The sequence below is a fragment of the Sesamum indicum genome, linkage group LG15, assembly GCF_000512975.1.
Source record: "Sesamum indicum cultivar Zhongzhi No. 13 linkage group LG15, S_indicum_v1.0, whole genome shotgun sequence".
Taxonomy (NCBI): Eukaryota; Viridiplantae; Streptophyta; class Magnoliopsida; order Lamiales; family Pedaliaceae; genus Sesamum; species Sesamum indicum.
In genome coordinates, this window is record NC_026159.1 from 612,611 (window position 1) to 637,864 (window position 25,254).

A 25,254-nucleotide genomic window follows, 5' to 3' on the forward strand; every position below is an offset into this window, starting at 1 on the left:
GGGGGGGGAAGAGACCAAAGAAATCAAGGCGGTGGGGCACATAATGATCCAAATTTTATTTCCCTTATTATCCCCGTAACCCTAGTCAATACAAGAAATTAACCTAATTCCTGTTTACTCTGGTTCCAATTCCTGCAACTGCTGCTAATGAGGCCACCTAAAGAGGCTCCTGATACATAAAAAAGTGGGTGTCGGACGTTTCTGATCAAAAAGATTTTATCAAACCCAGTTGATTAACTTGGAGTTGTATCACAAAACCACTCTCTGTTTACATGACATACTAGACCACGACTAAACAATGAAATCACACAACATCACGGATAAAAGACCACAAGTAAATTACTCCATGTTAAACCAATTCCAGATGCGTATGAACTGAAAAAAGAGCTTACGATTCCCCCCGAGATGAAGAAGAACCAAATGGCCGCTTAAATTGAGGGTTCATATACACCTCATCCCGCAATCGCTTCATCTCTCTACAAAAAAATTAACGACTTCAACGTTAACAAGGTGAAGAAAACACACCAGAAAAAACAACCAAAACAAAACAAATTCAAAAATACTAAAAGAGTAAAACATTCTCTTTTATATCTCCGAACAAAAGAAAAAAACTAACCTTAGCAGCCTCCTCCCTTGAGAAAAAGGGAAAAGCGGAGAACAGATCTAATCTATACAAACCAAGCAGGAACCGGAAAATCGTCCGGATCAAACTAAACTTCAGAATTTGGATAAATCCTTTCTTCTCTATTCAATTTTGTCTGCAACAACAGGAAATGAAGTTCCGAGAGATAGACCAAAACCAAGAGGTAAATTGTTGAGAGGAGAAGATGTTTAGTGAAGTTTTATGTGAAAGAGGAAATGTTTTACTCCTATTACGTGACCCTCCAGTTTTTATATTCATCCAAAATTTCGAAACTTTTAGGCTTTTTTGGTGCTGAAGCGGCTGCTTATGGGCTTCCAACTCTGTAATAAAATACATCTCTCCAAATGGATTGGGCTCTAACTCCTAAAATCTCCATCATCATTTTCTAAGCCCACCCAAATTGAAATTTCAGCAATATTTTTATGTTTTCTCACTTTTTATGATGAATATCAAAAGTTGTAAATATTTACTCAAATGAGAGGCAAAAACGGGGAGACAACAAGTAGAGGAACGAAATTCTTGTTATTGTAGTACAATGACTTTTGGATTGGTGTGGGCGTTTTCAATTGTGCCGCTATAATTTTTTTACTGCAGTTATTTACTCGAATTATGAGATATTTTTAATAATGAACGTTATCTAAAAAGATAAAATAAGAAGAAATAAAACTTCTTGCTATGATAGAATATTCAGGATTTGTGTATTCAGAGTTCAGTGATTCGATATTAATAATGCATGATTTCAGGAGTAATTTGTGGATGAACAGATTATATCTTCATCTTAACAATAAATACACGAGTGTTACTTAAAAGTTAACTAATCTTGTAATGAATAATACTTTACAAGTTTGTCGTTTTGTAATAAATCAAACAGGATGTGATGTAGTGATAATTAAAGAGATTGTCTTTAATTGTTGTTAATTCATTATTTAGTGATGCTTTTAGGAATATTTAGTTTTAGCAATCAGGCTAGTCATTTTGAGGAGTGAATTTTTTTTTCTTTTTTCTTTTTTAATATTTATATTTTACCCAATTATCTCTAAATCCATATATTAATCATTTCATAACGCTTTATTTGAAATTTTTTCAAATAAAAATTGAATTTGAATGCGAACCAAAGCAGATTTCAATTCGGACCCATTGGGCTTTTCAATCCTATAAGTGTTTTGGACTGGCCTTTTAGGTCTAGTGATCCGTCCAGGAATAATCTATCGTGCTATCACTTGATATATCAGCCTGGTTTGCATCAATTTCCAGAAACCTATAGCCCCAATTACACCTTGACGGACGTGTGAAGAAAGCCTGTATTGATATTTTCAATGAAAAATCTGATTCAAAATCCAAAACCTCTCCAATAAAAGCGGAGTTGACGCGAATTCAACTCTTGGGAGCGTGTGTGAGTGGGTATGTACGTGGGTTAAAAAAAAAAAAAGGAATTGACGCGAATTCGACCAATTTGATTGAAATGTTGAATTTTTTTATTTTATTAATGATTAAAGTATACTCGATAAATGCAATTAATTGAATTAAACTTAAACAAAAAAAATAAAATGAAAAAATCAATCTGAACTAGTAAAAAAAATTAATTGAAAATTATTGAACTGAGAATTATTTACTCTAACGAGCATAAATAGTATAAATAGATACATAAGCATAGCATTGGCCTAACTCAATTGACGAAATTGGGGTTCCATGGCTCTAAGGGAGTGTTTGCAAAAAATTCTATTTTTAAAGAAATGATTTTTGTAGAAAAAATTAGAAGTTGTAGTAGAATCAAAAGTGGGTAGTGTTTGTAAAAAGGGTGAAAAGCAACTAAATTGGATAGTATTTGGAGAAAAATCTTTTAGAATAAACTTAATTGGTGAAAGATTTTTTTGTCCCGATGTGTTAAAAAGATACTATCTTTTTACTTATTATTTCGCTTGTTGTTTGTCACTATTAATTATTTTTTCACAAAATATCATAAATTTTATTTCGATTATAAGTATTTCATATTTATATTTTTAAAATATTAAAAAAATATATTTAATTTAATAATGCTCCCAGTAAGTAATATAATTATTGATTTATACACAATGACTAAAGTTGCATGATTTCAAAAAATAATTAATCATAAGTGGGTGTTGATTATATATGTTATGTGATATAGATGAATACTATATGCTTTTTATTTTTATTGATAGTTATTAGATATTGATGGTTGTAATCGACTTATTAAAAAAAATGATTGCTTACACTTGAAAGAATTAAAAAATAATAATACATAAGCATAGACAGGGAACTTTGAAGATTTGTAAATTTTATATGTACATTTACACATACCAGAAGTACATATTAAATTAAGAATTTTCCAGAATATTACATTCACCTTACTATCCAAAAATGGTTAAAAAAAAAGGGTTTGAAGGAGGCCTCAAAATCATCAGAATCTCACTCACATGGATTCAACTAAATGTTAAAGGCCTGAGAAAAAGTAGGCAAAACATTAGTTAATTGTCTGGTTGGCGGCTGGAGTTCTCTGTAGATTAACAAGTGAATAGTATGCTCCTTTTGGCCCTCTAGCCAGCAAGGAAGAATGAGTCCCTTTCTCAACCACTTTTCCCTTGTCCAAGACAGCAATTGTGTCACAGTTCTGTATGGTACTCAGCCTGTGTGCAACTACCACACTAGTTCTTCCCACCATCACTCTCTCAAGCGCATCCTGTACCACTTTCTCCGACTGCGTGTCCAACGCACTTGTGGCCTCGTCTAGTAACAAGATTGCAGGATTTTTCAGTATGGCACGAGCTATTGCGATTCTCTGCTTCTGTCCGCCGGATAGCTGCAGTCCTCTGTCTCCACAGAATGTGTTGTAGCCGTCTTTTAGTCCAGCGATGAAGTCATGTGCATTGGCTGCTTTGGATGCTTCAATGATCTCAGCTTCATCGATGTCTTCTGATGCTCCGTAAGTGATGTTCTGTCGTATGGTACCGGCAAATAGTGTTGGTTCTTGGCTAACAAGTGCAATGTGCTTCCTCAGTGACCTCAGATGATATGACTTGATATCTCGTCCATCGATTTTCACCACGCCTCGTAATGGATCATAGAATCTTTGTATGAGGCCTATTATAGTTGATTTCCCTGAGCCACTTTGTCCTACTAGTGCAGTTGATTTTCCTGCCTCAATGTAGATGGAAAAGCCTTTGAAGATGATTGTGTTTGGTCTAGCCGGATAGGCAAAATCAACATCACGAAGCTCGACATGGCCGGTTAGCTTATCGGTCTTGTAGCCGTCTGGATCTTCTGGTTCGATCAAGGAATACCGATCCAAAACAGCAAAAACGGATCCTACTGCATCTGCCCCTTTGGCTAGATCATTGGTCATAGTTCCAGCATCGGCTATGACACGGCCCGTGCTCACCAAGATCATGAAAGTCTGAAATAGAGCCTTTGCTCCAATGAAGCCCTCTGCTATAAGTTTGCCACCATACCAAAAGTCTAAGGCCCAAGTGCATGTCATGAGACTTTGGGAGGTACCGAGCCCAATGCCTGCGAACCATGACTGTCGTATGCTTTCTTTTTTAGGCCCTTCTTGGGTTTTCTCAAGCATTTCGAGGATTCGAGCCTGGGAAGAGAAGGCCGTCACAGTACGAAGATTGGAGACGGCTTCTGCTGCAAGCTTGCTACTCTCATCTTGAGCTTTCATTGCCTTTTTCGACATGTTCTTTAGCAGGACGCGCTTGCAGTAGTAGCAGATGATGATTAGGGGCTGTACAGCTATCATTACTAAAGCAAGCTTCCAAGCAATGGCAAGACCCATCGTGCAAGCTATGGTTACTGCAGAGAATGTCTGGATGAGCAGTGCCATCCGATCACCTACCAGAGACCTCACCTGTATTAGACATCAAAATACTGTTACACTCATATGACGATAGCTGCACAAATTGTTTTTCTCCTATGAAGGCTCCTAAGTTTTCCATGTTTCAAATGGCAGAATGCATAATATGTACTAGCATATAATTGAACTGTGGCTAGTGAACATACCACATTGGCATCTTTGGCTAGTCTAGAGCATACAGCACCCGTGGCATTCTCATCCTGATCGAACCAACCAATTTCAAAAGTAAGCATCTTCGACAACATTCTCTCTCTGATTCTCTTTGTCAGATGCTCTCCCATTGCAGCAAAGTTGTAGTGTTGGCAAACATTGATCAAGAGTGAGAACACAGCCAACCCGAGAAAACACAACGAATATATTTTTATCTTCTCCTTGATCACACTATGATCTTGTTGAAAATAAACTGATATCACCGATCCCAATGCAAATGCATATAGTGGCTGAATAGCACCAAACAATATTGCACTTATACTACCCATCGTTGCTTGCTTCCACTCTGGCAAATTCATAGCCAGTAATCTTCTAAATGAAGGCTTCGAGAAAACTTGATCACTGAACACGATTGTCACATCTACTCCTCGGCTTGGTGCAGCCGAATTGGCTGAACTGGACCGGCTGACTATTGAGAGCCGTCTGCTGCTCGTGTTGTGGATGTCGTTGTTTGTTAGGGATGCTGGTCCAACACTATTAGGAGTGGTGAATTCTTTGGTTTTCTCAGTTTGTTGGAGGCGAACTAGTGAAGAGTAGAGGCCATTTTCATCTTGTATAAGCTCATCATGTGAACCCATCGACATGACCTGGCCGTTTTGGACAACTGCAATAAGGTCAGCATTGCGGATGGTGGAAAGACGATGGGCTATGATGATGGTGGTGCGTCCAACGGCTGCCTTGTCAAGAGCTTCTTGGACGACTCGTTCAGATTCTGAGTCAAGAGCACTCGTGGCCTCATCAAGTAGAAGAATTTTGGGTGCCTTGATTATGGCTCTAGCTATTGCTATTCTCTGCTTCTGGCCTCCAGACATCTGCACTCCTCTCTCACCAACCTGCAACCAGACACATTTTTCATTTACCACTAGCAGCTGTTATGCAATTATCACACACCAAAAATCATCAAAACAGTCCAAAACTCTTAGTAATATCGAATAACTATGCGCAAACAAAGTTAATCACCATGGTGCAGTTTTCACTTTCCTACAGGAAATAAAGACAACCTGTCGTTTTAGTACGTGGAATTATGTCAAGTCATAAACAAATTTAGTCAAACTAAATACTTAATTAGATGACTAATGAGTTTGGTGCAAAAGATTGCTCATGTCTGGCTGGAAGACAGATCATTTACCGATTCCTAAAATCCAAAATTCCAACTAATGAAAAACGGACGTGAAGAAACAGTCATCCGGAGAAGGTAGTATGCAAATACTGGAACTTTGTGCATGCACATATTTTGTGGAGTTCATGGGTTACACACTGATTATTAGTTTTAACGTGGCTGTAGAACCTCTCCAGATTAAGATATCCTACATAAACTTTGGAAGGCAGAGATGAAGAGTTGATGAGGTTCCACATTTAGAGAAAACAGGAGAAAGTCATCATGTGTTGCACAAAATAGGACAAATAGTTTTCAATACCATACTAATGGTTGTCACTTGTCATGGTGTCTCCACTTTGTTAATATGTGGAGGCATATAACATCAACAACCAAAAAGAAACAGTAGGTCTTCAAGGGTCTTCCAAAACAATAAAATCGAAATACAATAATGCTGTGAACAACATAATCTTGAAATTATACTTAGTGAATGATAAGGGCAGAAGGCGAAAAGCTATAGGCCAGGCCTGAAAATTTACCTGAGTGTCATAACCTTGAGGCAACTGAGTGATGAAGTTATGAGCATTAGAAGCCTTGGCAGCCTCTATGACCTCTTCCATAGATGCGTCTTCTTTGCCGAATAGTATGTTCTCCTTAATTGAGGTAGCGAAGAGAGCCGGCTCCTGACTAACCAAGCCCATTTGTGACCTTAGCCACTTGAGTTGCAACTTGTCGATGGCTACTCCATCAAGGAGAATTTCACCACCAAGTGGATCATAAAATCTCTGCAACAGAGCAATCACTGTTGACTTTCCGGATCCACTTCCACCCACTAATGCCACAGTCTTTCCTGCCGGGACTTTCAGATTAAAATCTTCGAAAATTATGCTTTCAGGTCTCGACGGATAGGCAAATTCAATGTGTTTAAACTCAACTTCTCCAGATACATTCTGTAGTATTTGGCCTTCCACACTGTCCGAATCGATTTTGGGAACTCTGTTAATGACTTCCTTTATACGTTCTGCGGCCGCACTCGCTTCAGAAAAATACTTCACATTGGACAAGCCCGAACCCAGTGATCTGTTCAACAAAAATATAAAGAGTTCAACTATACATATAGACAATAGGAAAACGTTGATTATAAACATAACAATTATTTGACAAGACGTGCTGTAATGGACAGAGGGAAAGAAGGATCCTTACAGTCCACCAATAGCAATTGCAGCTCCAACAGCAAAAACGGTGCCTCCTTCAGCGCCATGGTACATGACCAATCGACTGCCATAGTAAGACATGAAGGACCAAATTGCAAAGACAACACCGTTGCTGCCGATGGCTAAACCTTTGGCTAATCCTTGCCTCAGTCCCAACTTCACAGTCCCCTGAAGAGCAGCAGAATATGCAGCAATAGTCTTGCTCTCTCCAACAAAGGAATAAACCGTGCGGACGGAAGAGATGGCTTGTTCTACTATTGCACCAGCTTTGCTGTACTCGTCCCTGACTTTTCTTGCAATGCTCATCAGAGTCCTGCCGTACATCAAACCTGGTATGAGTAGGAATACTACAAATGGAAATCCCACGATTGCTAATCTCCACAACATGATGAATGCCGCGATATAGGATCCAAAGAACGTCGAGAGATTCATGATGAAAACCGGAACCTGTTGGCGAGATCAAGAATGTTAGAGATGTAATCAACCTAATGAAAAGATATATATTTTTTTAAGATAGAAAGAATGTACTAACTATAACCTTTTCACTAATGGCGTCCTGAATTATTAGACTATCACTGGAAACACTTTCGATGACCTCAGCCGTGCTGGTTACATGCAAATCAAAGTAGCCGACGTCTTGCCTCATTACAGCTTTCAAGTATCTTGTCCTTAACCTTGAAGCTTGTCTTTCTGCTGTTCTTGTCCAACAATATCCCTCTGAACATCCCAAAAATATTTAAGCAAGAAATTGAAGCTGAAGTTCAAGGTAAGAATATTTACAACGTTTTAATACAAGTCCGAGAAACACCTACCAAGAAAACAAGCGACCCATTGCGCGCAAGCCATGTAGCAAAGAACAAGTGCATTCTGAATCCCAAGAAAAATAATTAATTAGCCACAAATAAATAGCCTGGAGAAGAAAGCTTCAATAAATTGATTAAGATCCTCATCGATCATGCTGCCAAAATTTGTCAAGACTACTCCTACACCAAATTAATTGATCATATGCTACACGGAAAATTACAAACACGAAAATCAAACCCCATAAACACGAAAAATACAAAGTAAAAAAAGGAAAAATAATAAACTAAACAAACAAATGCCCTCTTGGGTTCTACCATAAAACCAAAACAAACTGGAAAAAGAAAAGGAAAATTTTGTAATGATTATTGTCTGAATAAAGGGTGGCTGCACACTTGACGAAACATTCCCCCCCACAAAAAAAAAAGAAAAAGAAAGAAAAAATATATAAAGAGACGACATGCCATAACCATCTCTTTCCTAGTTTGAAAACTGTATTCAAGGTAAAAAACCATAGCAAGAAATGGAAAGTAAACACACTAAACAACAAAATGTACATCTACACCAAAAAAGAGAACCAACCTTGTTGATGTTGTGACTAAACTCATCAGTCACTGAAGTCTGAGAGTCTCCGAAGCTGTTCATCAGCTTGCTGGTAACCAGCAGCATAGCAGGCATGGAAACCCCATCACCGAACGCACCCAACAATCCCAGCCCCATCAACAACGTATCCCAACCATCCGCATGCATGAAAATCAAACGAAAAGAAATACCACTGCTTCTACTTCCCTTCTTCTTCTTCTTTTGTTTCTGCTGATCCACATGATCACTACCACCCATGTCACCCCTCCCAGCGCCCCACCAGACTCCAAAATTTCTCCGCTGCAAGTGTTCGTGTCGTTTTTTCAGCACAGAGCAGTTGGGAAGAAAGCAGCACTAATAATTCTTTGCCTTTGGAATGAGAGAGTGAGTGAATCATATATATAGAGAGAGAGAGGGAAGAGATCAGCGCAGCGGGGGAATGAAAAAGACTGATTAATGTATTACTATTATTATCTTTTTCAACAGGATGCGATGAGTTGTTTATTTTTTTCTATATATAATTAAATTTTGTAAAAAAAATATGTCGAAATTAGACTTTGACTAAGTTTATGTTAATTAATTAAATAATTACAATGTAAACATATATATATATATATATATGTATATTTTCCGGGAATGCAGAAGTTCAATGTACGTATTAATACATGTGATCAGGCTGGAGGATTCGGGGGGGTGTTGACTTTTATCTTTTTGCCGTCATTAGTGACGCAGATACGCTTCATGAGTTCATGGTCACGGACGATTAACAACCTTAATTATTTCTGTAATAAATACGTACTTATTTGATTTAATTTCATAGAAATAAAGTGAGTTCCACCCGGTGGAGAGGGTACTGTGAAAACAGAATCTGGAGAATCGCTCTTTCAATTTTTTCATTCCTTCTCGTTTTTGTCTACATATAAATCATCAACTTATTCAATTATACGACGTGGAGAAGTATGTACCACCGGAAACTGGGGTGGATTTTTTTTTAAAAAAATTATATGTAATTATGATTATTAATAAATTTGAGATCAGACAACCTAATTCCATATATTAATATGTAATTAATACAAGAAATGAACTAATGGAAGTGGTGGTAATCATTCGGAGACAGGTCTCTCTTTTATCAATAGTAATGAATTAGTTCTGTGAGAGGCTTCACATTCTTATTCCATTTTTTGCCTCACCGCTCGTCAAAAAGTTAAGTGGGTACTAATCTTGATTAATTATCTTGCTAATCAATTGCCTATCATGCTGTAAAATAATAATTAAGGTTGAATTCTCGTAAACCAGTTCGTGTCTTACTAAAAGCCTATGTATTTTTTTTTATGTTACGTAAATTCGAATCAATATATTATTTATTTTCTCAATTCATATATTAAAATATTTATATAATTGTATTATTATCGTTTTTGGTAAAAACATTTGCTTGTCATCATGAAATTGAGTATTGGGTAACAAATTTTATAAATTGATAAATTTAAAAAAAATCATTTTATTATTTATTTTCACTAAATAATATTATAATGATGCATCCCAAAATGAGGATGCGTGGAATTAGAGGAATACAAGACAATTGGCCACGCCATTCATGCTGAGCTATTCTCTTACGCCATGATCGAAAAGTGGACTTTTTCGTAGTCTATGTCACTTTACTTTTAATTTCTGTTGAACCAGCGATTTTAAATTTTAACATTGAGAAACGTTTTATATCAACTAGAAATTAGGAGTTTAAACAATTCATAATATTTTTACAAAATAAAAAAAAATAATATCTCACACAATCAACGACAAATAACATAAATATAGTTATTGTAATATTTATATTTTATAATATAAATTATTGTGAAACACAACAAATTATATCCACACAAGCAGCCGACAAATTCAATATATATATATATATTTTTCTCATTTTTTATTGCATGTGAGGTCGAATTTGTTAACCGAACGAACAATAAACAAAAATGTCTGGCTTGGGGAAAGGAAATCTTAGTCATGTAAGCTTGCGGAAAACTAGGTTGCACGTTCGGTGGAGGGAATCCAGGATTTTTATGTGACCTTTATTTTTTATTTACTTTTATACCACATGAATTATAATCCACGTTTAATACTATTATATATTTTATTTGGCTTTACCTTCAATCTAATTAATCTTAAAGAAAATATTTTGCTATTTATTTATTTTTTTGAAATATAATTTGCTTATTTATAATATCACACGAGGATTTGATTAATGTATTTTTTTTCTATTAAATATTGAGAATGAATCATTATTATAGAATATGGAAACTATTGAATAATTGCTGTAAATAGATCGATTTTATGTTTTAATAAATTAAATAATTGATTTGATTAAAGGGATGATTTTTTTTTTTTTGGGGGAAACTATAAATAAAAAATAATATTAATATGTTGTTGGTTGAATAATAAAGGAGTTAAATTTTGGAGAAAATTTTTTGGTGGATGGTAAGATATATTAATTAAAAGTGAAAAATAGGGAGAAAAAGGTGAAAGATTTGTCTTCACTTCACTAAGTCCACATCCAAGTAAAACAAAAACGTAAACTCACTTCCATGGTTCCAGCAATATTAACGGCGAAAGCGGACGGTCTGAGGCGTTTGGTAAAAGTCGTCATTTAATATCTGTGTTCTTGGAAATTGCTACGCACTACCTCCTTAGTTTATTTTAATAAAATAAGACAGTAAAACAGCGGCAGGAGAAAAGGAAACAGGAGTACTGGAGTAGTAGTAAGTCCAGGGGAAGTAAAGCAGAGGCAGTGGTGGGACCGTATGTCTAACTAGCCAGCCTCGTTGGTCGTGGAATTTAAGCCGCTTCGGGAACCAGACCAGGCCGAAGCAATTGCGATTTCTGCGGCTTTGTCTTTGTGCGCTGTGCACCACAAGACAACTGCAACTGCCACTAATTGCACCCTCAGTCCCGCACCGCCTCTGCCTTTTTGACATCTGCTCTTGTCTCATTGGCCGAATCCGCATACTCGAGCTACTTATGCATATGCAGCGGGGACTCTGTCTAAAAATTAATCTTTATAGTTTGATTGGTTTTTGTAGAGCGATAAGATGTGGTTTTTTATTTTTATTTACCTAAAATACCCTTGAAGAGATGGCTACCTTAAGTGTTCCTTTGTACGGGCCGAAGTGAACGGCCAATATCTTTAGTTGGGCCGGCTTCAAGGGACAGATTAGACATTTGACCCAATTGTTGGCGGAAGAGGGCGAGAGAACCGTGATATATTACCGAAAGACTAAGGAATTCTCATGCCTGGCTACTGAAGCGGCACGGGCCCTGGTTCTGGTTGGGTCAAATAGTTAGTTATTGATCGAGTCGAAAAGTTTGATATTCAATTTCAAACGAGGACGGTGATTAATACTATTTCGAAGCATTTATGGTACGTGATTTTGGATATATTTTCAATCATATTTATTTTCTTATATCGCTTTCGACCATTTTATAAGTTACTAGATTTAGGTATTAAAAAATTTTAGATGGGGCCCTCCCAACTTACCTGACGATACCTTTCTTTTTCTTAGGGACTTAACACTAGGTCGCAGCGAGCGAGCTCGACATTTCCTTCCAACGGGACAACCTGGATCAGTATCAATCCCGATTATTCCAAGTAAATGCCCCTATTAAGAATTATGTATGACTTTTTTTTTTAAAATAAATAAAGTATGTGATGGTATTCAAGTTATTTCTAGAGAGAGAGAGAGAGAGAGAGTTTTCTGCTAAAGTTATTATCAAGTGACTTTAATGCATTATTTGTATATTTATAGGGGCACTAATAAAATCCTGTACAACTTAATAGTTTCATATACGGAGTTGCACTTAAGATTTTAGTGCCTCCACGGGTTTATTGTCAACATCATACTCAATTCAAAATCTTCAACTTTTTCTTCTTTCTAACTAATATTACGGGCATCTCAATTATCAATTGCATAAACAAAACAAAGGCAACTCAGACCCTGAGATAGTGGGGGTTCCCCAATGCGAGATTCAGAAATGGATATTCCGCTCATACTAATAGTTCTCGCTTGAACTAATTAATTTACACTACATATGCTTTTTAGATAGTATTACGCATAATTCTAACATTTAACAACGATTATAAACTATTCTGATCATGTACATAATGAAAACGTTGCTCTCTATAAAAATCATCCTTCACTTGTTTTAATTATTAAAACGTGATTTTGAATTTAAATACTATACTAGAATATAATTGCAAATATAACAACTTCGAAAAGTACGTACGCACTCCAAAATTCTACATATATATATATATATCATCATGACCTAATTTAATTTAATATCCGTCAAATCCCACTTAATTACAAATGCCATTTATCATATAAGGAAAATCAACATTATTATTTGGGGCATGCTTGACATGTTTTCCCAAATATAGAAAAAGATTGCAGCACTGATGTGAAACAAAATAGCAAAAATTCGGTGTTGAAGTAAAATTGGTAAGCCAAAGTTGCCAAGTCCGCCCGTGTTCAACTGTTGTGATGACCTACAAATGTAAGAGAAGACGACGAGGCAGCAGCGAGTGGAGGCACTATTATTTCGGATCAGGCCAGCAAGAACTGTTACTCTTTACTCCCCACCACTCAATCCCTCCTGCAGGGAGAAGTAGTACTACTGTTTGTGTTGTTTTACATGAAGATTTGTGTTTGATCAAGAATGGCACTACCCGGACGTCTAACCCTATCCAGCGAAAAGCACCACAATTCTTCACAGGAATTCGATCTACAGATAGGGTCCTATGCTCCGGTTAAAGCTTGTGAGCTGTGACGTGCGACTGCGACATTGTAGTGGACTACAGAATCGTGCATTAGTTGTAAACGACTAATCGTCGCACGATTTGCTCGTGTTAGAAAATGCTTGCTTTTCTTCAGATTCAAGCGCGAGGATGTTGAATGATTTTCATATTTCAAAAGATCAAAATCATAAAAGAAAAACAATCTCGTATATTTTATTATACGACTAGCTAGTTCATATAAATGTATATATATATAAAAACGTAAACGACGACAAGTTCTTGAAAGTTAGAGCAAAGAATAGACGACAAGTTCTTGAAAGTTAGAGCAAAGAATAGACGACAAATTGGTAATGGACGTTATTTTCTTTGGTAGATATGGCACATATGCGAAAGTTGTGAAGTTGATCAAATATATGTATGGATTCCAATATGGTGTAGCAGTCCATTCTTGTCTCACACCATGGACACAAGGGACCACCTCAAGCACTTTAACCGGATTACAAAAAATCACAAACATCAATTAAACCCCAGCCCAGCAGTTTCACCACCCAAGCCAAACGCGCCACATTTTCCCCTTCTATATTCCCACCATCACCAACCTATCCTTTATCTCTGCAATCCCGAATTTAACACTACTGCTATAAAATTCGAAATTTTCGGCTCATCAAAATTAATTAATTATTCTTCTCCAGCACATGAAAAATCAATAAGAATATATATAGAATATTTTATCACTCTCTTTTTTTTTTTTAAAAAAAAAAAGAATAATTAGACAGGATGGATATGAAAAACAATTTTCAGATGGGAATTGGGTATAGAAGCAGAGAGGCTGAAAGTCGCTATCTCATCATTGTCATCTACGAAAATTATGATCACGAATTGGTGAGTAGTTGATGAAGCTGGAGTAAGTGGGCACTGTCGGGGTTTCGTTGCGAAAATTGGACTAATCAAGTACGCAATGGACTACTCCACTGACGGGTTCGATCTGCTTGTTTTGCATTATTGCTTTGTATCAACAAAATTGGTTAATCTTGATTGCTCTTTATTCGCATGTTCATCAATGTTACCATCTTCCTCAGAAATCGATGTGCTTATTTCCTATATTTATTGTTACAAAAGCTTCACTACTCTCTAGCTCGAAACCACCCCAAGCAGGAACATCCTATTCATTACATCCAAGTGGGTGAAAAAGTAGGAATCCCTTTTTAGAAATTTAGAGTACCTGCCCGACTGTTTTACCTTATAAATTATTGATCCCAACACTTTTTATATAATGGTCCATGTAAACGATTCTTGTGGAATAGACATATCTAATTAAAATAGTACGTCCAGATCAATCAAATCAAACAACACAAAATATCATAATTAAGTACTTGAACGATATTTTTATCATAATATGGAAATCGTTCGTCTAGACACAACAAAGTTATAATGATTTTTATTTACCTTACCATTTTTCTTTTTACTTACCGCGATTAATTATTTACCTAAAATATGAATAACAATGAGACAGCCCACTTTTATAGGATTGGCACAAATTAAAGTGATGCGTAAGTAGGATAATACAAGTCAGTGAGCCTGCTTAGTTCCAAAATAATTCACCAGAAATTTCATGAAATGGAACTTAGAATTAGCTTTCCTTAAGTGCGCATCCAGTCCGCAACAAGAATAACCATACCCATAAAAGCAAAAGAAAAAGATAATTTCACTTTTTTTTTTTCCTTGCATTATTAAGCATCACATCCAATAATTAGTTTCGGGGCACTGTATACACACACATCTCTCAAAACGTTTAAAATTCAATTTATTGTATTACATTTATCATGTAATCAGTGATTTTTTTTAAATAACATATGATATATATTATGTGTTTATCGTCATGTTATAAATTCCGATTGGACTGAATTGGGCTACTGAATTTTGGCTTAAAGTAAGCACAAAACATTACACGATATCGTGGATTGAACTTTATTATGTGATATTTTTTATCTTGGAAGTGACAACATATATGATTTTTGGTTGTGAATGGGAGTAGGGCGGGTTGAAGAAAGCAACAACAGAAAACCCGACTCGTACAGTTATATGTTTGTAATGGAATTGGAATGGTAAATGGGGTGTGACGAGATTGATGATGAAATAACTTCCTTTAAGTGTATCTCTCGCATTTCCCAAAGTTGATATAAACGTAACTCATGAGAATTTGATGTCATTATGGTAGTGATCACGCTTGACTTGATTTGTTGATATTGAAATGTGATTTCCATCCACCACCATCCTTTCTGCAATTTACCACTCCTTTTCCTCCCCATTCCTAGAAATTCTAGCTCAAATTTATTTGAATTTAAATAAATTATATAATAAGTGCAATACACTTATCATATAAATAATCTACAGTTAAAAAAAAGACTAATTACATGACAAGTGCATTACACTTGCTCTGTGATCGATTTGGTCCGATCGAATCTAATTTAAATAAGTATTTTTCTTCCTTCCGTTATAGTGAATGCGCATGCACGTGTTGTTCTAAAGCTAAATTCTGTAATTCATCATTTTTTTTTTCAGAAATGGAAAAAGGAATGTATACTTGTATTATAAATTCAAAAACATAAAGATTCCATTTCTATTTGGGCAAGGGGACAATTAATGCCCTTTTCACTTAAAAGTGAAATTAATAGTATATTCGTGTAATGTAATGGGGTGATGATTTAATGTTATTATATGATGTATATTCTTAGTCGCAATTATGTAGTTATTCAAAGTGCTTAGGCTCTTTGATTCGGAGCCCATAATGGTGCTTTAGGAGTTGAGAAGCTGGATTGCACCATCTTTTATTATACCTAATGTATTATTATTATTAAATAATGCATGAATTTCATTCTAGAATCAGTTTGGTTGAATTGAACCGGGGAAAAATCACATGCAACTACTTTAATAAAAGTGATATCTTTATAATAGGTAGTGTCAATTTCATAAAAAGGGTGGTCGCAACAGCTTAAAATAAGAAATAAGTTGAAAAGAGTTTGTTTGATTTATAATTTCTTTTTAATTATTTAAATTATATTGGTTTAAACCAAAAATTATAAGCGATTCCTTACTAAATTTTGCAATTTATTGGTACAATGGTAAGAATTATGCTATTTTTTTTCAAATACCCTTCTTTTAACTTTTTAATAACTTATTTGACCACAAAAACAATAGTTATTTCAAATGACTCCAAGTGTTAGTGATGAGTGTCGAATCCTCCCAAAATATTTTCTATTAAAAACTTATGAAAGTGATGAGTAGGGTCGAATTCACAGAGATTGATTTCAGATAAATTCCTTTTGAGAGTAGAAGTGAAAATGAAAAAGGGGGGATCTAAATATAAAATTGAATAGAAGAAAACACTTAAAGAGAGAGTAATTATGAGAAAAATATTCCGGTTAAAGACAGGATGATTCCCAATTCCATGATCAATCATAGATACAAAGATGTCAATCATTAATGATAGATAAATTGATTATAGTCATTGTTACAACCTAATAATCTCACCTTTTCTTACCCTGTCGATATAGTCAAAGGTCGTCCATTGACTAAATCCTTGATCAGTAAACAACCTTGAGAATGTTCTCAAAATTTAATTTACCAATAGCACTAAGAACTAGAAAGACCCAATTCTAATCAATAAATTCATAAGAGGATTTATTTAAGTTAGATTGTGCATTCCCCACAATATAATTAAAAACTATAATATAATTAATTTTGTTGCGTTACCACTAGTTACTGAATTAAATATACAATTATAGATTTGCAAATTCAATTGCCTAAGAAAAAATCTTGACAAAAGCAATGAGCTCTATACTTCATAAATCATATTATTTGTAATAAAATCACAGAGAATAACACAAATACCAATATGAATGAAAATTTAAAGCATAAATTAGATCTCACAATTCATTGCAATTATGCATTCATCGAGTCTTAACTGGAACTAGAAGAACTAGCTTAACATGTTAAAGAGAGAATTCTATAAAAAAATATAGAGAAAAAAATATCCAAAAATCAAAAGTTGTTTATATAGTGACTTACACCACATATATATATACTAACTAGTTATTTAATCCTGTTAAAACTAACAAAAGTAGATTCCTAATAAAACTAAAAGTCCTAAGAAAAGTTTTCAATCAGTCAAAACTGTCCCAATTCGCTTCAAATCTTTTCAAATTTCATTTCTTGAACTTTTCTTTTTCATCCGAATTCATACATGTTTAGGCATGGGCACGCCTAACTAATCCTTCTAATCTGTCAAGTGTTGATTTGTTGCTTCTTTCTCCTTTTTTTTTTATTCCAATAATCCATTATGGGCGAATATTACAATATAATACTTGATTAGGAGCATTATAACCGTAAAAGATAGCAAAATACAATTTAAAATTATAATGAAATCCACCCACCCATATCAGTTAGGAGAAAACAATCTCTATTTTGAAAAATAAATATCTAGAAAAAGCACTGTCAAAAGTCATAAAGATTGTGTTAGGAGGGTTCTAATCAGGCATCTGTGAACACTTTCGAATAATTGCACGGTTGATGGACACATGGGTTTATATATATTCATCAAAATAACAACAATAAAAAAGAATTGCACATGGGCGAAGTGAAGTAATTGATTGAAATTTCAGTTAATGAGAAATTGACATGTACTAATCAGGATTAGTTAGATGTTATTGTGTCCAAGTTGCAGCATAGGGCCCATCGCATATATATAAAGAAACTCATCAGACTATAGTTGCAGGGAATCCAAATCTGTATTAACTGCCAATAGTATTATATATATATATATATATGCTTAAGACAAAGAAATAGTGCTGAATATTGATAATGAGAGTGATTAAGATTAGATTAAAAATGAGAGCGCTGCGGCTGGGGATATTCCCAATCCACTCTCCGCCAGTGGGCCGTGACAAGTTCTTGGAATACAACTATTTAAGCAGCAATAAAAATGTGAAAATAGTGTTGAGTAATGGTGGAGATCATCACGCGGCATTCATCACTCTCTTGGTGCCCATCCAAAGCCGATTACGCTTTCCCATCGCCCTCATACACCCCCAACCCCCCACTAAATTGTAGCTATTTTAATATATAGTTCACCCATGATATTTTAATTCAATAATTAGAATTTATGAACGAGTTTGAGATTATTGTAATTTATTTATTATTATTAGCAATATTGGTGTATTGCTTAATGTATCGAAATTTTTTAATTTTTTTAGCATTATTAGTTAAAAACAAAGATTAATTTATGGTTCCTTCTTTTTTTTTCCCTCTTATATTTATTTAAATGTGTTTTATTTACATACTTAAAATTTGCTCTTTTGTAATTAAAAAATTATATGTAAAACTTATGAAAATATTTTGGAGTATTTAAATAGCTTTAATGATTGATTTTCTTTTTCTTTATTAAATTAAATGATGATTAGGCGTAACATGGGCTACTAGATGGCCCACAACAAATAGTTTGGGATTCAAACTAGGCCGTGTAAGGATTGGGTTATGACCCAAAATCTGTGTTTGGGCTTTGGATATGATATTATCCAGAAATATGAACTGATGCAAATTGGGCTTCCGTAGTTGTTTTAGCCTTAACGATCGAACAGCAGATCCTACGGTGAAGATTGTGTCACCAAGCATGTATAAAAGTGGGGAAATTTAGATTTAGTCCCCCTTTACACCGTTAGAAGGTGTATACTGATAGCTCGATGGCGGGAAGCGATTCGCAGAAGCAACTCCTAACCCTGATACGTGACTTCACTGCTGAAAAATCTCAAGGAGGTATGCCAAAACCACTCGCACTGCTGTGCTGATTTCTTATTTTGGCGGCAGAAACATCAAGGATTTCACTGTGGACGTGGAATTCTCGCCTTTTTTTTTGGCAGAGCGGAGGATTGCGAAACGGAAGAAACGAATCGAAGAACTAAGATCTGAGCTGGATGCATCAAATAGGGAGCTGGAAGAAGCAAAGCTCGACAAAGAGACGGCGGAGCAAGAGCTCAATGGCCATCAAGTTGAACTATCCATGTGTGAGGCTTCGAATCAAGCGCTGGAGGTTTAAATTTCTCGAATTTTCCTCATTTTGGCTGGGACGACATTTTAATTTTTGTCTTTAGGACTTGTTATATCATATTTCTTCGGAGATGGCACTCATTAGGTTACTTTTCTAGTACTCTGTTACTTAGTAATATTTCTCCCTTGTGATTATGACATGGGGAAGAGAATTTCGTGGAAGTGCAACGCCGTTTGTGCTTATGTTGCTTTTATTAAAAATTTGTTGCTTCAATTTGTTCAGGCGAGGATTGCTCTTACTAACAATGAGATATCAAAACTTGCCTCCGAATTGGCTGCACTTAAGGTTTATTCTATTCTAGTGATGCTTCTATATATAGTGTAACTCTCCTTTGCAGATGCACAAATAATAAGTTGCTTCATGTGCACCTCATACGGACTGATAAACTTTCTGTTTCATGTGTCTTTTGACTTTGCTTTTGTTTGAAATATGCTTCAATGATTTGAAGAGTGAAGAAAGTTCCTTGCGGTACAGATCTATTGGATATTTTGGTTCACTGTAATCAGAACTAGTCATTTACAATTGCAAATGTTAATCAGAACTGAGTTTGCTTGAATATATACATTTACCCTTGTTTTCACAGAGATGGATTCATTGACAAAATGCTTCATCTAAATGCAAAGATAAGGTAGGTTTTTCATCAATGCTTGGAGTTTTCTCCTCTATAAAAAGATATTTCTCCAAATATAGGCTATTGCTGGTTCATTGGGTAATTCTCATTTCAAACAGACAATTGTGTGTGTATCAATATCTTTTTTTTAAATCCAGTTTTACACTATGCTGTATTATATCAAGTATTTTTATCCCATTGTTTTTTGGGTGACAGGAAATTTCAAGAATTGTTTCCCTCTGCTTTCAATGCAGAGACATGCTCTATAGCAACTTTAAATGGTGGTATGTATATGTTCGTTGGAGATGGACATCGGAGCTAAGAGAAATTCCATTAGTGTATGTTATGCATCCTGTAAAATGTTTAGGAGACAACTATTGAATAATCAAAAATGGATTGATTTGTGAAAGATAAGAAACTAATCTGGATCTTAGTTGCATCGGCCAGAAGTTTATGACTACTGATCTTTTATGGTACACTTTTAACTTCATTATAGCTTGCAAACAGAATTGATTCAATTCCTTGCATAACTTCAGCTGATACAGCTAGTATTTGGTGTTAAATATTTTTGGGCGCATTCCAAAGCAGGCTCCTCAACTGTGTATGAACAAGATGCTCAGAAAGCCAGAGTTACTCAAGAGAATAAACTTGCTGAAATACTCCTACATACCAATCAGGAGGAACAACAATATAAAGCTGAAAAAGCGATTCATGATCAGGTGGGGAGTTAATCTTGATACCTAATAACCCTGTTAAATGCTAGATCAGGTGAGTTGTGATGCCTGATCTATCTAACAAAGAACTCACTTAATCATGTAATGTGCCTATAAGTATGTGAATGGTTGAGGTTTTCTGAATAAACTGAACAAACTACCAGAGCTTGTGCAGGTCCAACAGGAGCTTATAAATTTGGAAAAGAAAGTATTGCTCTTGGAGTCAGTGATGAAGGAAAGCAAGGAGCTTCAGGAGTTGAGAAGATATCCTTGAATTTTGCACTTGTTTGCGATATCTCAACTGCTTAATCTGGATGTAGCAGGAGTAAACCTAAAAAGTTCCCTGCAATCCGTCCAGATATTATTTGACATACTTACTGTATGCTGAATAGTTCTGCGTGAGCATGAATTTCTTAAATGTCTTTTCAATGTGTTTTTTGCCTTGACTGGAAACAAGCTGACATCGGGACTGGAAGAGAAGTATGCTGCTCTTGGTGATGAGCTGCAGAAGAGGTTCTTATGTCCCCGTTGCCATCAAGATAACTCAGAGGAACTTAGTGAAATTCTTCAGATAAGTGATGGAAGTTAACATCTTCTAATTAGTTTCATAAGATTACTGTGATCTATCTTCTTAATTTGAGCTTGGTAACTAAGTATGAAGATAAGACTCTGGAGAAAGCTTAAAATGTTCATATGCTCCAAGTGAAAATCACATATGTGAGTGTATAGCTATGTGCAATCGCATAGATCAGCATATTGCATGGTTGAAAATTTGCAACTTATTATTTCTTGCCTGTGTCTTCATATGCTCTTCCACTCAGATGTTTTGATGGATGTAGATACATAGAGCACTTCTGACCTCATATAATCAAAATGTATGAATTCGCTTTCCTATTCTAAGTTGTGACATTTGATAAATATTACAATTTGCTTTAACATGTCATGAAGGTCTGCATTTTTCTTTTCCTCATCAAACTTTCTATTCAATTTTTTGTTTGGGGAGGAGGGGGTGTATGAAGTTTTTCAGTATCAATAAAATGATATAGGTAATTGTGTCCTGCAGACACACAAGTCTATATATTTGTTTGTGAAGCTTACATATCCTGCACAATTAATGACAGCAAGGTGGGTGTAGCCTCCCCACTAGCCATTTCGGGTTGATGTCTCTGCTGCAGATCAATAAGAAAATTAAGCATTGGTCATTTGATCCTGAACATAGGGAAATTGTTTTAAGTAAATGTATCTTTCTCACGAACGTGCAAATCTGCTATCCTGACAGCACATTTTTATGTTACACAAGGGGACTTACCATTTTGCTCGGAGTTTTCGTGAGGAGGGTAGTTGGGACTGTTGGACAACTTGAAATTGCAGATTGTACTACTTCAATTTGAGTAGAGAACAGAGCTGATACAGGTCGATGATCGGAAAATTTGCTTTCACTGCGAAAATAGGAAAGTTGCCTCACTCCTTTACCATACCACAGAATCCTATCACACCTGCAAATGGAAACCATACCACAGTATTAGACACCCTATATATTGTCCTAGGAAGATAGTCTAAGGTAGTTGTCTCCTCTAAATGGGGAACTTCTCCCCCAGAGAAAACCACATGCACACAGAATCATGCTTCTGATAAGTGTGTGATGGCTCTTACAATTAAAGGTTGAAGCTAATTGGTAATTGGAAGTGAAAAATATTCAAGATGATAAATATACCATGCTGGTGTTCTTTGCTTCTCTCCTGCTCTACTTGGAATTCCACCTGAATACCTGTTGCAGTTGTAGGAAGAATACTTGTAAGTGGGTGCAAATTCAATGTTTCCCTCTCTCCAACCCTGAAATACACCACCATGCTCAAGTTCCCTCCGCAACTGATCAAACTTCTGTAATGCTCTCCAATCTTGTTCTTGTATTAGCTGCCGGGCTAAGTTGTCTTCTAGGTATAGTCTGTAGTTGAGATCTCCAAACCAGAATATCCGACTGCTCTACAGAGAAACAGATCCTATCATAAAACATGAATTGCCTAACCCTATTAACTAACAGTTACTGTATTTACAAATATATGGATTACAAAAAATCGAAGTCATCTATTTCCTATTTCCTTGAAAAAGGAGAGCTAGTGTTATTGCAGCTTATCTAAGATCAGGTTTAGAATGCTGCTGATGTCCACATGCCTCACTTGCCATCCAGGTCATGAATGTCAGTAACTGCCGCAAGTGTTTCAACAATATTCTAAGTTTCAAATTCTAGTAACTTGCAAGTAATAATTGCTATTTATCTTCTTGTCTCAAGCTAAATTCTTTTGTTACTTATGAAAATCATCGATGACTTGATTTTTCCCTTGTCAGATTGATCATCCGTATTTCTTAAAGGTGAACTTACTCATGTCCTAATATGGTTAGTGGATGAAGCTTGTCGCCATCCTCGGGTAGCCTTGGGAAACAGGTTCTCCTAAAAATCTCCGAGACCTGGTGATTCCTTCTCCCTTCATCACCTTTCTTTTCTCCAGAGGCCAAATGGGCAGCTATGAAGCAAAAACTAATTCCACCAATCGACATGCTTACAGCAACTGATCCTTTGTTTCCCAAATAACCCATTATTCCACAAGCCACTGAACAAACTTTCACACCTGATATCTCGTACCTCTTAAGCAATTCCCTTCTCATCCAGACACTAATAAAGACTCCAACCATCTTCTTGCTTGCCATTAATTTGTACCTACTCAATTGATTCCGATGCTCAAACCGAATTCCATGTTGATTGTTTGCAAGATTTGCCGTTTGGTTGCTGTAGTTAGGTTGTCTTTCAGAGTCGGGAACTCTATCATAATGGTAATTCTCATTGGTGATGGGATGTACCAAAGGTGTTAGCCATGGGCATCCATATTTGTTGTTGAGTGTTTTTCCAATTAGTAGATTCCAGTTCGTTGCTTCTGTTGGGTCCTCTGCTCCAATTACAGTTGCCGCCTTTAACGGTACAATTTCTTGTAAGCTGCAGGATGAAGACGGCGCTTAGGAATAGGGAAAATATATCATGATAGTACTTTAAAGTACATATTATTATTGTTCACAGTTGTAACATACCCAAGAACGTAGATGTCAGCTGCATCTCTGAGATTTAGCCATTCATCCAAATCTACATCCAAGCTTCCCACTGGAGACCTTCCCGCCACATTCCAAGTACCCACAAATATTCTGCAAAATATAAAAAGTCACCTCGTTAACAAAACATGATACAGGTATATAACCTTACTTTAAATTTATGTCTCTTTAAAAGGCACCTTAATTCATTGTTTCCAATGCATCGGTTCACCGCCGGTGATGGAGATGAGAAATCATCTGTGAAATCATCTTCATCTTCACCACCATCTGTGTTGAAAATACAGTTATCAGATACATTCAGAGTTAAAGTTATCAGATACATTCAGAGTTGAGCGGATAACCGTAGGCACTGAGGCAAAGAGGATGAATTGATTGAATGATACCTGAAATTCCAGTGAGTTGAAATGGGTCGGCTCTCTTTTGCTTCCTCAAAAACCAGCGATGAATCCTTCTCACTCTCCAGCTTCGGCGCTTTCTTTCCATTACGGCGAGGAAAATAAATGATAGTCCATTCCCCAATCACAAGTAGTTAAAGAACGGGCTCCAAATTTCTCATGATGGAAAGTTGTACATTTGGTAACCACTCTTGCGAATGAACAACAAATTTGGCCTATACTGTAAGGCGTAAAGCGAATATAGTATAGATCGCCTGCACAAAGAGATTATAAAACAGACAAAAACAAGCCTCAACAACTTGTGGCTGAAGCGGTAATCACAAGAGAGAGAGAGAGAGAGAGAGAGAGATGACATAAGGAAGGTCAAAGGTCACAGATTTGATGAAATTTAGGTGAAGTCGAGACCCAAAAATTAGGACCTCACATGGTTCCATCATGGCTTGATTATTGAAGGGTGCTTATCACGTACTTCTTGTGTGAGATTGATTTTCTTTGAGGGACGGTACGTACCGTTGACGTCTAGGTGAAACTCTTTTGTACACTCCATTAATAACATAATTTAAATACCAATTCTTGTTTTTTCACCTCAAAAACTGAGGATCAATAATAAGTTGTTTTTTGTTTTTCCCCCTCCCTAATTTATGGTCTAAATCTGTCTTAATTCTTACTGATTTTTCTCTCATATTTTTTTCAATTATGCCCAAAACCATGTCTATTTTTCTAATTTTGTATCATGATGTTTTACACACAGTTAACATTGTAGCCCTCAATTAATCAATCAGTATCCTTATCCGTGCACGTAGTCCTAATAATGTATCTATGATTCTTTCATATACGAATAATTTTATTATAAGATAAGATTAAGCGTATCTTTTTTTTTTTTTTTGATAGAATAATTCAGAAAGAATCTTGAATTTCAAGTTTCAACCCTCCCACTCTGTCCATCCCCTAAACAAATTCAACATTGGGTTCTTGATGAGAGATTTGCAAATTTGATTATCACTAATCAGTTGGATCAACAACTGGATTATGATATTTTTACCAAAAATATATGCTCTTCCCATCAACCTACCTATTTAATAAATGAGAGGTTTATTAGCTTCAACAATACATATATATAAATGGATG

General features: G+C 35.7%; 4 protein-coding genes across 7 annotated transcripts in view; 1 reads left to right on the plus strand and 3 right to left on the minus strand.

Annotated features, from left to right (window-relative positions):
* LOC105177188 (paired amphipathic helix protein Sin3-like 2) overlaps positions 1-870 on the minus strand; it is an 11,268-nt gene extending 10,398 nt beyond the window's left edge. For both annotated transcript variants that reach the window (XM_011100243.2, XM_011100242.2), the window contains exons 1-2: positions 617-870; positions 393-476 (exon numbers count right to left, since the gene is read on the minus strand). In XM_011100243.2, the coding sequence (XP_011098545.1) occupies positions 393-472 (80 nt within the window). In that variant the 5' untranslated portion in view covers positions 473-476; positions 617-870. The remainder of the gene's footprint in view (positions 1-392; positions 477-616) is intronic.
* Positions 2,899-8,805, minus strand: LOC105177189 (ABC transporter B family member 15-like). Its single transcript, XM_011100244.2, has 7 exons — positions 8,421-8,805; positions 7,850-7,904; positions 7,576-7,754; positions 7,027-7,484; positions 6,363-6,903; positions 4,664-5,560; positions 2,899-4,511 (listed from the first exon to the last, which is right to left on the minus strand). The coding sequence occupies exons 1-7, from the start codon at positions 8,676-8,678 to the stop codon at positions 3,126-3,128; spliced, it is 3,774 nt and encodes a 1,257-aa protein (XP_011098546.1). The 5' UTR covers positions 8,679-8,805; the 3' UTR covers positions 2,899-3,125.
* On the plus strand, positions 18,923-21,506 carry LOC105177343 (centrosomal protein of 135 kDa). Of its 2 annotated transcripts, none has more exons than XM_020698887.1 (9): positions 18,923-19,017; positions 19,122-19,291; positions 19,532-19,594; positions 19,758-19,777; positions 19,893-19,937; positions 20,136-20,203; positions 20,505-20,638; positions 20,808-20,896; positions 21,089-21,506. In XM_020698887.1, the coding sequence occupies exons 1-9, from the start codon at positions 18,945-18,947 to the stop codon at positions 21,219-21,221; spliced, it is 795 nt and encodes a 264-aa protein (XP_020554546.1). In that variant the 5' UTR covers positions 18,923-18,944; the 3' UTR covers positions 21,222-21,506. The 2 variants fall into 2 exon arrangements, with proteins under 2 accessions (XP_020554546.1, XP_020554547.1); XM_020698888.1 differs by having other exon boundaries at positions 20,508-20,638.
* On the minus strand, positions 21,643-24,515 carry LOC105177190 (type IV inositol polyphosphate 5-phosphatase 7). Of its 2 annotated transcripts, none has more exons than XM_020698886.1 (7): positions 24,115-24,515; positions 23,911-23,998; positions 23,714-23,824; positions 23,013-23,621; positions 22,347-22,610; positions 21,942-22,128; positions 21,643-21,798 (listed from the first exon to the last, which is right to left on the minus strand). In XM_020698886.1, exons 1-7 carry the CDS (start codon positions 24,212-24,214, stop codon positions 21,727-21,729), a joined length of 1,431 nt encoding a protein of 476 aa, XP_020554545.1. In that variant the 5' UTR covers positions 24,215-24,515; the 3' UTR covers positions 21,643-21,726. The 2 variants fall into 2 exon arrangements, with proteins under 2 accessions (XP_020554545.1, XP_011098547.1); XM_011100245.2 differs by having other exon boundaries at positions 21,643-21,801; positions 24,115-24,510.